General features: G+C 36.3%; 1 protein-coding gene across 1 annotated transcript in view; it reads left to right on the top strand.

Annotated features, from left to right (window-relative positions):
- The window catches only part of KIAA1549L (KIAA1549 like), a 316,552-nt gene that overhangs the window by 98,528 nt on the left and 204,654 nt on the right, over positions 1 to 13,370 (top strand). The window contains exons 2-5 of the mRNA XM_053689305.1: positions 309 to 4,544; positions 4,858 to 4,994; positions 5,135 to 5,339; positions 10,132 to 10,247. Of these exons, the coding sequence (XP_053545280.1) occupies positions 309 to 4,544; positions 4,858 to 4,994; positions 5,135 to 5,339; positions 10,132 to 10,247 (4,694 nt within the window). The remainder of the gene's footprint in view (positions 1 to 308; positions 4,545 to 4,857; positions 4,995 to 5,134; positions 5,340 to 10,131; positions 10,248 to 13,370) is intronic.

Below are 13,370 nucleotides of genomic sequence, written 5' to 3'. Positions count from 1 at the left end.
ATTTTGTGATTGGCTAATGGCACATGATACAGGAGGTAGGAAAATGAAATGTTTGTTTTATTATTATTTAAGTAACTTGATCTTATCTGTTTATTCTTATATTTAGGTACAACCAGACTTATGAGTTTAGTAACTATACAGATGATTTTCCAACTTTAGATTATTGTATGCCAGATTTTGTGGCCTGGCATTGGATATTCAAGTAATATGCTAATGGCATCTAAACTATGTTGAGTAAACAATATTAGTTATTGATTGGAATTGTATATATAATGAAATTAACATAATTAATGGATGTATCATTGCAGGACATTCAACACCTTTGTCAGAGCGTAGTTTAACTGATGCCTCCACAATGGCACCATCTTGGCCTTCCAAAGAAATAACATGGTCCCCGTCAAGGAATGATTTAACAGAGATAGATGGACAAGTACAAGAGAATGTCAGCCTATATGCCATTTTAACAACATTGTCAAGCAGGACTTATGATAGCAACACAACCATCAATTTACATGAAAATGTAACTATATTGCTAGAAGAATTTAATTCTCCTGAATCTTCAACAGACCCTTCATCCCAATTGGAGGATGGAACCATTGAAACATCAGGTTTGAATGATACCAATATGGTACCATCACCATCATTTCAGTCAACATCACTGTATGATTTTAACAGGGCTGTCAAAAGTTCAACTCCTCCACCAATATCATCATTGTCATCGTCACAGTCATCATTATTATTAACATCACAATCATTATCATATTCCCAAGAACCTTCATTATCATTGTCATCTGAACAGTCATCATTTTCTCCAGCCTCACCATTGACTCCCCTCCTGTTATTAACATTGTCACCTCCAACATCAACAACTTCAATATCAACAGTTTTATCTTCAACACTACTAGACCCACCTTTATTATCCCAATCTTCTTTATCATCATCATCATCATCATCATCATCATCATCATCATCATCATCATCATCATCAATAATAGAGGTAGAGTCGCTATCATCATCACTAACCTCAGCTGCATTGACTAGTGTATCACCCAGGGAAACAGTAGAATATCTTAAAAATACAGCTAATAGGGAAATATTTGCTACAGTAGTTTCTACAGTTATTACTTCAATATCATCTGACACAGCATCTAAAGAGTTTGACTTTTCTGAAACCACTTCTTCACCATCTACTCATGTCACATCCAGCGCAGCAGTTGACTATTTAAGTCAAAGCCCAGTAAGTACTGAAATCCCCTATACCAGGTTTTCTACTGTTATGACCCCAATATTAACATCTGACCAACTTGAAATGACTGAAACCACTCATTTTGACATTTCTTCACCAGAATCTATTAGTGTCACACCTAGTGTAGCAGATAACTATTTAAATCAGACAACTCCAAAAAGTACTGAAATTATTTCTACAGAGTTTCCTACATTTATGACTTCATTATTGTCTAAAACAATATCTGACCACCAGCTTATAGGAACAGAAATTTTTTCACCAGCATCTACTAGTTTGATATCCAGTGAAACAGCAGTTGACCATTTAAACCAGACAAACATATTAAGTTCTGAAATCACCTACAATGAGTTTTCTACTGTTATGACCACATTATCAGCTGAATCAGCTTCCGACCAGCTTGCATGGACAGAAACCACTTCTTCACTAGCATCTACTAATGCCACATCCAGTGGAACAGTTGACATTTTAAATCAGACAAGCACAGGAATTAATGGAATTCTTTCTACTGAGTTTTCTACTTTTATGACTTCATTATTATCTGAACCAATAACTAACCTGTTTTCAATGTCTGAAACCACATCTTTACCAGAGTCTACTGTTGTCCAATCCAGTGAAACATTTGACTATTTAAATTATACAAGCCCAGAAAGTACTGAAGTATCCGGTGCCAGGCTTTCTACTCCTATGAGTTCATTATTAACGGAAATAACATTTGACCAGATTACAAGAACAGAAACCGCTTATTCATTAGCATCTAGTGTCATTTCAAGTGGAACAAGTAACTATTTAAATCAGACAAGCCTAGAAAGTGATGAATCTGCAACCATTATGGCTTCTTTATCATATGAGTCAACATCTTCATTATCATCTGACCAGTTTTCAAGGTCAGAAACCACTTCTTCACTATCTACTAGTGACACATCCAGTGTAACAGCCGGAATTTTAAATCAGACAAGCTCCAAAATTGGTACCAAGTTTTTTACTCTTGTGACTTCATTATCATCTGAATCTGCATCTGACCAGATGCCATCTTCATCAGTGCCTAATAGTGTCATATCAAGTGGAACAACTGGCTATGTAAATCAGACAAGCCCAGTAAGTACTGGAATCACTTCCATTATGAATTCATTATCATTTGAGCCAATACCTGACCAGCTTACAATGACTCAAACCACTTCCTCTACTAGTGCCACACCCATTGGAACAGTTGACTATTTTAACCAGACAACCTCAGGAAGTAGTGAAATAACTTATAGTGAGTTTTTTACTGTTACCGCTTCATTATCCACTGAAGCAACATCTGATGAATTTGCAAAAACTGAAACCACTCTTTCATCAGCATTTAATAATGTCACATCCAGTGGCTCAAATGACTATTTAAATCAAACAAACCCAGGAATTACTGAAATCAATGATACTGAGTTTCCTACAGGTATGACTTCATTATCTATCACATCCAGTGTAAGAGTTGACGATTCAAATCCCACAAGCTCAGAAAGTAGTGAAATTATTCCCACCAAGTTTTCTACGGTTATAACTTCATTATCATCTGAATCAACATCTGACCAGGTTGCAAGGAATGGAACCACTTTATCAGCATTTAGTGATATTACAATTAGTGGAATGGTTGATTATTCAAATCATACAAGCTCAGGAAAAACGGAACTCAGTTCTGTTCAGTTTTCTACTGTTATGACTTCATTATCATTTGAATCAACATCTGACCAGCTAGCAAGGACTGAAACCACTTCTCCACCAGATTCTACTAATACTACATACATTGGAACAGTTGACTATTTAAATCAGACAAGCCCAGAAAATACTGAAATATCTCTTATAACTTTATTTTCATCAGAAACAAAGTCTGACCAGACTGCAAGCACCGAGATTACTTCTACTGCCACTGTTGTCTTTTTAAATCAGACAAGCCCAGGATTTACGGAAATGATTTCTACTGAGTTTTCTACTGTAATTAATTCATTTTCATCTGAGCCCACATCTGACCAGTTTGCAGGGATTGAAAACACTTCTTTACCACCATCAATTACTGTCACTTCCAGTGGAACAGTTGATAATATAGATCAAACAAGTCTCCAGACTACTGACATTTCTGCTACTGATTATTTTACCACTATGGCTTTATTATCATCGAAAACAATATCTGGTCAAGCAGAAATGACTGAAGCCACATCTTCACCAACATCTTCGCCAGCACCATCCAGTAAAACAGTTGACAATTTAAATCACACAAGCCCAACTGAAATATATGACACATTTTATTCTACCATTGTTACTTCATTATCATCAATACCCACATCTGACCTTTCAGAAACATTTAACATTACTTCTTCTCCAGCTGAATCCACTGCATCAACATTTTCAGTTAAAACTTCTGTTTTGACAAACGCAACCTATAGTGAAACATCTTCCACATTTCCAACAACTACAATGCATTCAACATCAACAACTATAGAAAATTCTACAGCTAAAGATAATTTATTGCCTACAACAAAGGGACAAACCTTGTGGTCCACGGTGACTACTAACATTTCAGCCTTTGTCAGTTCAGAAACCGTGCATTCTAGTGGAAGCAGCACTCTTATAGAAGTCACCACAATTCCTGCACTTCATACCCCATCTCATATTCCATCAAACACCACAATCTCTCATCAGTCACAATCCATCCCATACACTACTGCCCCCAGTCAAACAAATATATCTTATTCTGTTTTTACAGCTTTATCTTCAGTATCAACTGGTGAATTGTCAACAGTTTCATCAGAAAATAATAGTTCATCAACTAAAATGCTAAATTCTTCACCACATGCATCCTACACTATACCCACAAGTTATGTAACACCATTGACTTCAAGTACATTAGAGGCCACCGTACATATAAAAACTACTTCCAAATCTCCAACACAACTTACCACTGATCATCCTACATCATTCACACCTACAGACACACATACACCAACTACTGCTATAATTCCAGCCTCAGTTGTAAGTATAACCACAAAACATCCAGAAATACAAACACATTCATCTAACACAACAAAGACAGTTCCCTCAACAGTCACGAGTATCAATACCACAAAACTATCAACAACATCCCCACATAACTTTACATCAGCTTTAACATCTAGGACCATACCTGCAAATACAATAATTCCTGTGGCACCCACAATAAATACAACAGCTGTTGCCAGCACCATTGCTACAACCCCATTAACGTTCTTGACGACGACATCTATTGCTTTGGAATGCACACTATCATCTGAAGCCATGTTGAAAACAGGTATGTTATATTACTGTTTTACGTTCTTCATTCCAGCATTTTTAAGCGAATGGCATTGCAAGATCTATATATCTGTCTGTCTGTCCATTTGTCTGTTTATCCATCCTTCCAGCTTTGTTTATAGCTGTTTGTCTGCTTTAGATACTAGATATTAGATTATCTAGACAGATAATAGACTGATAGCTACAGATAAATGATAAAATAAAGTCTTAGGAATGTAGCTGATGGAGAGATAAATAGTGTATTTTACCTGTTAATGTTTAGTTTGTTCCCTCTCTAACAACATTGTTAAAATTATTTGTATTTTGTTCAGTTCTGACTATGTCAAAGAAACTGACGTCAGCAGAAGAGGCAAATGTTGTTCAGAATTGGACAGAAGCTCTTAATCAGACCTTGTACCAAGTTTTTAAGCAGCCTATACAAGTGTTGGTTAATAGGACACAGTTAAATGTAAGTAAATGTAACGTAATGTCAGCTTTAATTTGTATTAATTATTGGCTTGTTCTTTTTTAATTAAAGTTTATTAGAAAAGTTATGTCATTACTTGCTATGTTGTGAAAGATTTATTTTTTGTTTTTATTATTTTTCAGGTGAACACAAGCAATGTGACAATCTTATACTTTGTGCTGGTGAATTCTACTGTGTATATTCCTTCAGCTATATCTGAAGTTGTTAAATCAAAAGCTTTCCTTTACATTCCCAAACTGTTTCAACACATAACAAGTCTTCAGTCTGTGCCAGTGCTTGCTGAACCATGGGATCCAATTCCTGCATACACCTTACAGTTAAAAACAGGCAAGTGCATACCTTAATAAGAATACCCCTTTATTGTACTAATGGATCAATCCTAAAAACTGATAATACCATAAACATTGCAGTTACAGGGGAAAAAATGTGTTTATACAAGTATCCAGTATAGGTAAAATAGATTAATTAGAAAATAGTTGGATAAGCGATGGCTTTAACTAAATATATAACAGAAAGAAAGAACATACTTTAGTTGTATATTATGTACACATATAGAAGAAGCATTCTTAAAGGGGCATAATACTCATATGCTAAATCACTTGAAAGTGATGTAGCATAACTAAAAAGCTGACAACAAAATATCACCTGAACATCTCTATGTAAAAAGGGAAGATATTTTACCTCACAATTTCTTCAGCTCACCAGAGTAAGTGATCTGTGAACAGTTATACTTCAGCTGCTGTCCAGTTGCAAGTTGGACCCCCCCCAAAAAAAAACAATAGGCAATCAGCAGCAGCAGTGCTGAGGTAGTGCTTTACTTTTATCTCATGAGATTTCACTGAAATATGGTTGGATTTCATAGTAATCTTCCTTAAACTGAATAGGGAAATAACATGACTGTGCCTGCACATGCCAGACACACACTCCCTTGTCTGGCATTCTTATTGGCTTCTTAAAGTTACTTTACAGTGGGGTGTTAATACCTAGGGAATTTTGAGGTAAAATATCTTCCTTTTTTACATGATATTGAGGTGATATTTTCTAGTCCGCATTTTACAGCTATGCTGCATCACTTTTCATGTCCCTTTAAGCACTGCTAAAATGATATTACTTTAATGTTTATAATTGTTTTTTTATTCCTCTGAACTACTGCTGTGTCTGGTGTTTTTCTAAACCAAATCTTTTTGTAATTGCACATATCTCCTCTGACTGCAGAAATCTGTTTAAGTGTTAGTAAAGTCAAAAATTAAACCTTTATGATTGGACATATCATGCAATTTTAAACAACTTTCAAATATACTTTTACTATACTATTATATAATTTGCTTTGTCCTCCTGGTATCCTTTGTTGAAAAGTATACCTAGGTAGGCTAGGGAGCAGCAACGCACTGCTGGGAGCTAGTTGCTGATTGGTGGCTGCTCATATATGCCTCTTGTGATTGGCACACATGATGACCTCAGCTAGCTTTCAGTAGTGCATTGCTGCTCCCTTTAATGGAGGATACCAAGAAAATGATGCAAATTTGATAATAGAAGTAATTTGGAAAGTTGTTTGTACGCTCTAGCACACTGATTTTAAAACCTGTCCTCAGACCTCCCTAACAGGCCACATTTTGAGGATATCTGAACTGGAGCACAGGAGAAATAATCAACTGATTAGTAAACATGGTTATTTTACCTGCTCTCATCCAAGGTAATCCTGAAAGCCTGGCCTGTTGGGGAGGCCTGAGGACAGGTTTGAAAACCAGTGCTCTAGCTGAATCATGAAATATATAAAATTGGAGTTCCATGTTTGTTTAATAACATCCATTACATATATAACATGCAGGGCCGCCATCAGGGGGTGAATAGGGTGACTCCTGTCAGGGGCCCAGTGGGGCGGGGGGCACCAGGAGGCAAGCACAATTACTATTTTTTTTTTTTTTTAACATTTTGGCAGCCACCAGAGGGCGCTACAGCAGAGTGCTATTGAGCATGGGGAAATATCATTACGAGGAGTAAAGCATTAGCATTTGAGAGGATTTCTGAGTGTGCACTAAACCACTATGCACAGTGTGAGACAGACTTGGCACTTCAGTTTGTACAGTGTATGCCAGAATCAGGCGGCAGATCACTTTAATTTGCAGAGTATGTAGGACCTACTTAGTAAATGTTTTTTTATTTATTTGTGCAATTTCAGATTGTAACTTCAGTGTGGTAGTTGTGTGGTGGGGCCAGGGGTCCATAAAACACATTTTTTTTAGCAATATGCAGCAGTGTATTTATGATTATTTGACAATGCTGTAGAAATTCTATATTTAAAACCATGCATTAATGTTTCCTCCTCAATACACAAATGGTAGGTGCCCTTTTGGCAGATATGATTTGTTTATATATATATATATATATATATATATATATATATTTTTTTTTTAATTACATTCCAGTTTACTGCCCCTTTATGCAAGGACTTTTCAGATGCCAGGAGGCATTTTATCTAAGATTTTTACATCTACATAAAATGTTATACTCTCAGGCTAAGATTGCTCAGTGTTTGAAACAAAACAGGTTAACTTAACACTGTTCAGTTTACACCACAGCTGACTTAATTTTAAAATACATACAAACAAGCCTAAATCCTGCATTTAACCAGTTTTAATGGTATGAGACCTAGTGCCACGGCATATGGTTCCACCAAGACCATATAGAGTACAGCATTTTCAAAATCCAAAAGTACAGCTGACAGATAGGAACATTTGTACATCAGATTTGAAGTGGTGCTCTTGGTTGGGAAAAATGGGAGGGGGGACCCCAAACATATGTCAACCTTTCCAAAGTACTTATCTTCATCTACCCATTTTGAGAGAAAAATAATGTACAATTTTGAATTCACAGAAGTATTTTTGTTTGCACATTTACAAATATGATTCTTTAAAAAGTTATCCCTTAAGTTCCGCTATTTTTTTATCATGCATGTCACACACTGTTGATTTAGGGGATGGCAATGTGCATAAATTTTACCTCCTGTGAGTGTTTCTGTGGGTGTCTGTGTTTATGTCTTTGTGCTTTTGTTGGTGTCTCTAATTATGAGTTTGTATGTATTTTTTCTGTGGATCTCTCTGTGAGGGTTTGTTTGTCTGTCCTTGTGCATTTACTGTGGATGACTCTGTGAGGGTGTGTGTGTATGTCTTTGTGTGTTTTATGTGGGTATCGCTGTGTGTGTGTGCATGTCTTTGTGTGTTTTCTGTGGGTGTCTATGAGTGTGTATGTCTGTGTTTTCTGAGGCTGTCTCTGTGGGTGATTCCTTGGGTGTATGTGCAAGTTTGTGTTTGAGTTTGTGTATGTGTGTGTCCATTGTCTGTTCCTTTTTAGGATATTTTGACCTAACTACTGTTTATTCACATCTTTCTACAGACTTTGAGACTAATGGGACTTTTCTGGACGTCACCAATCCACCACTTAACCTTTAAATTATTGTTTAGGCAGTTCAGGGCCCTTCCTTTCAGCCACTGCATACTGTTGTCATCATATAGTTGGCATCTTCCTTGACAAAAAGATAATCAGAGCTCCATATTTTGTCTTGTAAATCTCCTTTTTAGACAAAACTGTAGACTACCTCATTACTTGTCAGGTCAATGTAAACAAGTGCTGAGTGTCTGTGTGGGTGTCTGTGTCTGAGATTGTTTGTGTGTTTCTTTGCGTGTCTGCTAGCATGTCTATATGTGAATCTTTAGGTATGAGTGTGTGTTTCAGTGTATGAGTGTGTCTGCATGTTTCTGTGTTTGTGTGTTACTAGCTTTACAACATTTCCAAGTTTGACTATACTTAAGAATAAAGTGCATATACATTTTAGTCACTTGGGTAAAAATTGCACATGTCAAGGGGGGGGCGGGGCTATATATATATATATATATATATATATATATATATATATATAATATATATATATATGGACTGAATACTCATCCCTTGTCACGGCAAAAATATTAACACAACACATAAAAAGTATGGCACTTTCTTAGCACACAGTTATATTTAAATGCTGTCTGTGAGTTCTAGTGTGTACCCGGTCCAGTTTGAGTGAAGTCCATTTCCGTATTTTGCGTGTCTAGGGAAATTACAAAGGGCCTGTGTCACCCAGAGTTTATGTTTTAAAAGGACAAAGCTAAATTTCAACTTTAATGATTTAGATAAAGCCTATAATTTAATAATTAAAAAAAACTTTCCAATTTACTTGTGCTATCAAATTTGCCTCTTTATCTGTTGGGTTCCTTTCTTAAACCTTAGCTTCTTTCCATGACAGCATACATAGGTAGGCCGTGCATGTGTTTTAAAAACTATATTATAATACTATTATACAAATATTGTTTGTTGCATACATACCTGTCATATTGAGCAAAATATCTTAAATACATGTCTTCTTCTTTCCTCCTGAAGGTAGTATACTTATTATCAGGGCCACCCTTATTGAATGCAGGGCCCCTGGCATACAAATTTGTGGGGGCCAATAATCCAGCACACTTATTCTCCTCCCCTTGTTTGCCATACCTCCCTGTATGGCTCACGCCTGTTACCTATATAAAGATAAACACTATACAGTACACCCTCTAGTACCATAAACTAAATACAGGATGCACATTGCACCTTCTCATACCCTCACCCCTGACCTTGTGGGGGCCCCCAATGGGCAGGGCCCTGGGCAGGTACCCCTCTCACCCTGCCCAAAGGGCAGGCTTACTTATTATGTTTATGTATAGCACACAGGGGGAGAACTCTGATTTTTGCATTTGAGACAAACTCTAGCAGTAACAAATGTTTATTACATTTACTCCCCCTGCTCTGGTTGGTCCTGATACTTTTGTACAGGTTGCCCAGCCTATTGTTCCTCCCCTGTTTCTTTATGTAACTCCTCCTAGGAACAGACAAGATAGAACACAGTGACAAACTGATAGCTATAAAATAATGTATGTACAGAAATCCTCATATGGTTTCTGAGAAGATGTAGAACTGTTCAACTTATAAAATATAATCAAACCCAGTGTTACATTAATGGAGAATAAAGCGCAAAGTAAGTAGTTAATGATTAAATGTTGTTGTTGCCCATTAGGAATAATTTGCATATGTTTTCTATATTGTGTAGTGCTAAAGTTAATGGGTGCCGAAGCAAATATACATTCGTGCAGCTATGTGCGGAACATGGAACAAAAGCTAGAGATTGCATTCGAGAAGGCTGCAACTGGAAATTTCTCTGTCCAGGTAAAGTGCACTATATATTTAAATACAAGATGGCTGCATAAAATGACCGTATGAAAGTTGTGGTTTTGGGGAATCATGATTATTATTAGAATGATTATTTCTCTACAGTATCAGGTTATAGACTAATGTAGCATGTACTGGTGTTATTAGCTGCTTTCTTTTTTCAATACAAGAAACCTCATTAACTGATTTAGGGCCAAAGTACAAGTGGAGCGCTATTTAACACTCCTGCACGAGCGTTAACTAAGCTAGAAGAAAGCTTTCTGCGCGCATAGGGTTACGCTCATATTATGAGTTGAAAGTAAACAGTTTTCGTATGTACGCTAACCCGACGTGCGTTAAAAGACATATTTAGAATATTGTGCTTGCAATAACATATTCCCCCATAGAAGTCAATGGAGAAAAAAAAGTGGGAGGAAAAACCTAACACCCTACTTGCGCGCAAACACAATCCTATATTCCCAAGTGCGCTAACCCGACATGAAAATATGAATATTTCCCATTCCAATGTTCTTCACATTGCAGAATATATTCTATTTATTTATAAATACATATTTCTACATATATCTGATGGTATTTTAGTGCAATATATATCTATACCTATATATACACATGATTATATATAGGTATAGATATATACAGTTATATATAGGAATATCTATTTATAAATACATAGAACATATTCTTCTATGTGCGGAACATTGGAATGTCCTGCATTTGCAGTACAATACAAAAACAGTATAACACTTTATTAAATATGAATATTGCATAAATATGGTTTTACATGTTTTCATCTACTTAACTGCAATAGGCTCCAATGCACTTATACATATTTATTTGTGTGTTTATATGTATATATATATAAATACATAAATACATATGTATACAGAAACACACACACACATATACATATATATATACATATATATATATATATATATATATATATATATATATATGTTTAGAGGCAGTAAATGTTGTTTTTAGTCATACAGGCTTGTCAAGCTTCACCTAGCATATGGAGGTTGAAGACTAGGTAAAGCACAGCCATGTTCCTTAAAGGGACATAATACTCATATGCTAAATCTCTTGAAACTGATGCAGTATAACTGTAAAAAGCTGACAGGAAAATATCACCTGAGCATCTCTATGTAAAAAAGGAAGATATTTTACCTAACAATCTCCTCAGCTCAGCAGAGTAAGTTCTGTGTAAAACGTTATACTCAGCTGCTGCCCAGCTGCAGGTAAAAAAAAAAATAAAAATGAAGAAATGAACTGCAGCCAATCAGCATCAGCAGTGCTGAGGTCATGAACTCTTTTACTGTGATCTCATGAGATTTGACTTAACTCTCATGAGATTTCATAGTAAGCTTCCTTTAACCTGAATAGGGAAATAATATGAGAGTGCACGAGGCTCATCCCCTTAGCTGTCCCAGGACAGACATACTAATATACTGCTTAGAATTAGAAATACTTTACAATGGGATGTGGCTACTGAGGAACTTTTGGGGTAAAATATCTTTCTTTTTTACATAGAGATGTTCAGGTGATATTTTCTAGTCAGCTTTTTACAGCTATACGGCATCACTTTCAAGTGTTTAAACATTTGGGTATTATGGCCCTTTAAGTGTTCCATGTCATTTGCCATCTCTTTTGCTCACCTCAAAGAATATTTTGCAAAATTGCTAGTATATAAGTAACTTGTTGCTAAAAATTATAAGATATATAAGATCATTTGTTAAAATTAGTTGCATACCTTGCTTCCCACTGGAAATAATAGGAACAAATTTTGTTCATGAACAAATTTCTTTTACAAATATTCTGACAAAACGAATGCCTGCATGAACAGAATTCATCCAAAATTAACTTCAGGGAAAATCTGAAGATGTTAATGGGGCAAAGCTAATTGTAACCTTAATAAAAAAAAGTACAAAAAACAAATCTGACAGCTTGAAATTCCACAACAATAAAACACAAACTATTATTCTTGTGCAAAACAATACAATAAAATGTAAAACGATGAATATAAAAACAACAGTCTTGGGGGCCGAATTATCAAGCTCTGAATGGAGCTTGATGCCCCCTTTTCCGCACGAGCCTTCAGGCTTGCCGCAAACAGTAATTATGAAGCAGCGGTCTAAAGACTGCTGCTCCATAACTTGTCCACTGCCTCTGAGGCTGTGGTCTTCAATCCGCCCGATCCTATACGATCGGGCAGATTGACACCCCCTGCTAGCGGCCGATTTGCTGTGAATCTGCAGGGGGCGGCATTGCACAAGCAGTTCACCAGAACTGCTTGTGCAATGATAAATGGCGACAGCGTATGCTGTCTGCATTTATCGATGTGCGGCGGACATGATACGCTACATCGTTTCATGTCCGCTAACACTTTGATAAATTGGCCCCTTGGTGTTTTTAGTTTGTTTTGCTGCCTACATCTTTGTTTATAACAAACTGACAAAGCATATTGCAGGTTGCCAATAATACCCTGGGTGATATAAAAAGATTCACGCCGAGCAGTGTGATTTCTGGCAGTGAGTCATGCTTGCAGCTCTCACACCTGTTAGAAACTGAACAACAATTAATGATTAAAGAACACATTGAGGTCTTTTAAACTATGATCTATAATGAGAAGGTATTTCAGAAAATAGATGTTTTTTTTACTACATCACATTTCCCCAGCTTTCTACATAAAATAGACATTTAACGTATCACGTAAGTTACACAGCACTATTTAAACATGATAAAATATGTTTTATACAGGTGGTGAGAGTCCACGATCCATTACTTCTATAAAACTCCTCCCACCTCTATGGTAACTAGACTTGTCTTTGCCTCCGCTAGAGGTAGGTGACGAATAAATGTGCTCCAGATATTTTGCTATTAGAGGAGTTCACAGGCACCTGTCCTTTGCCTCCTCCTGTTGGGTCATCAGTATACACCTATTCCATATCCTCTGCTGATATGTTTCAGCATATTAGGCTATATTATTGTATTTATTATACTGTTATAAGCCTAGGGACAGTGTTTGCCATGTTTATTTGTTAATGTGTTTATACGTATATATGTTGAGAAAATAGTGCCATAGACTTTCTCAACACAGGGTTGCCTCAAACCTTCAAT

The sequence above is a fragment of the Bombina bombina genome, chromosome 7 (genome assembly GCF_027579735.1).
Source record: "Bombina bombina isolate aBomBom1 chromosome 7, aBomBom1.pri, whole genome shotgun sequence".
NCBI classification, from domain to species: Eukaryota; Metazoa; Chordata; class Amphibia; order Anura; family Bombinatoridae; genus Bombina; species Bombina bombina.
The sequence above is the reverse complement of the archived record's forward strand: the minus strand, read 5'-3'. Positions and strand labels throughout refer to the sequence as shown.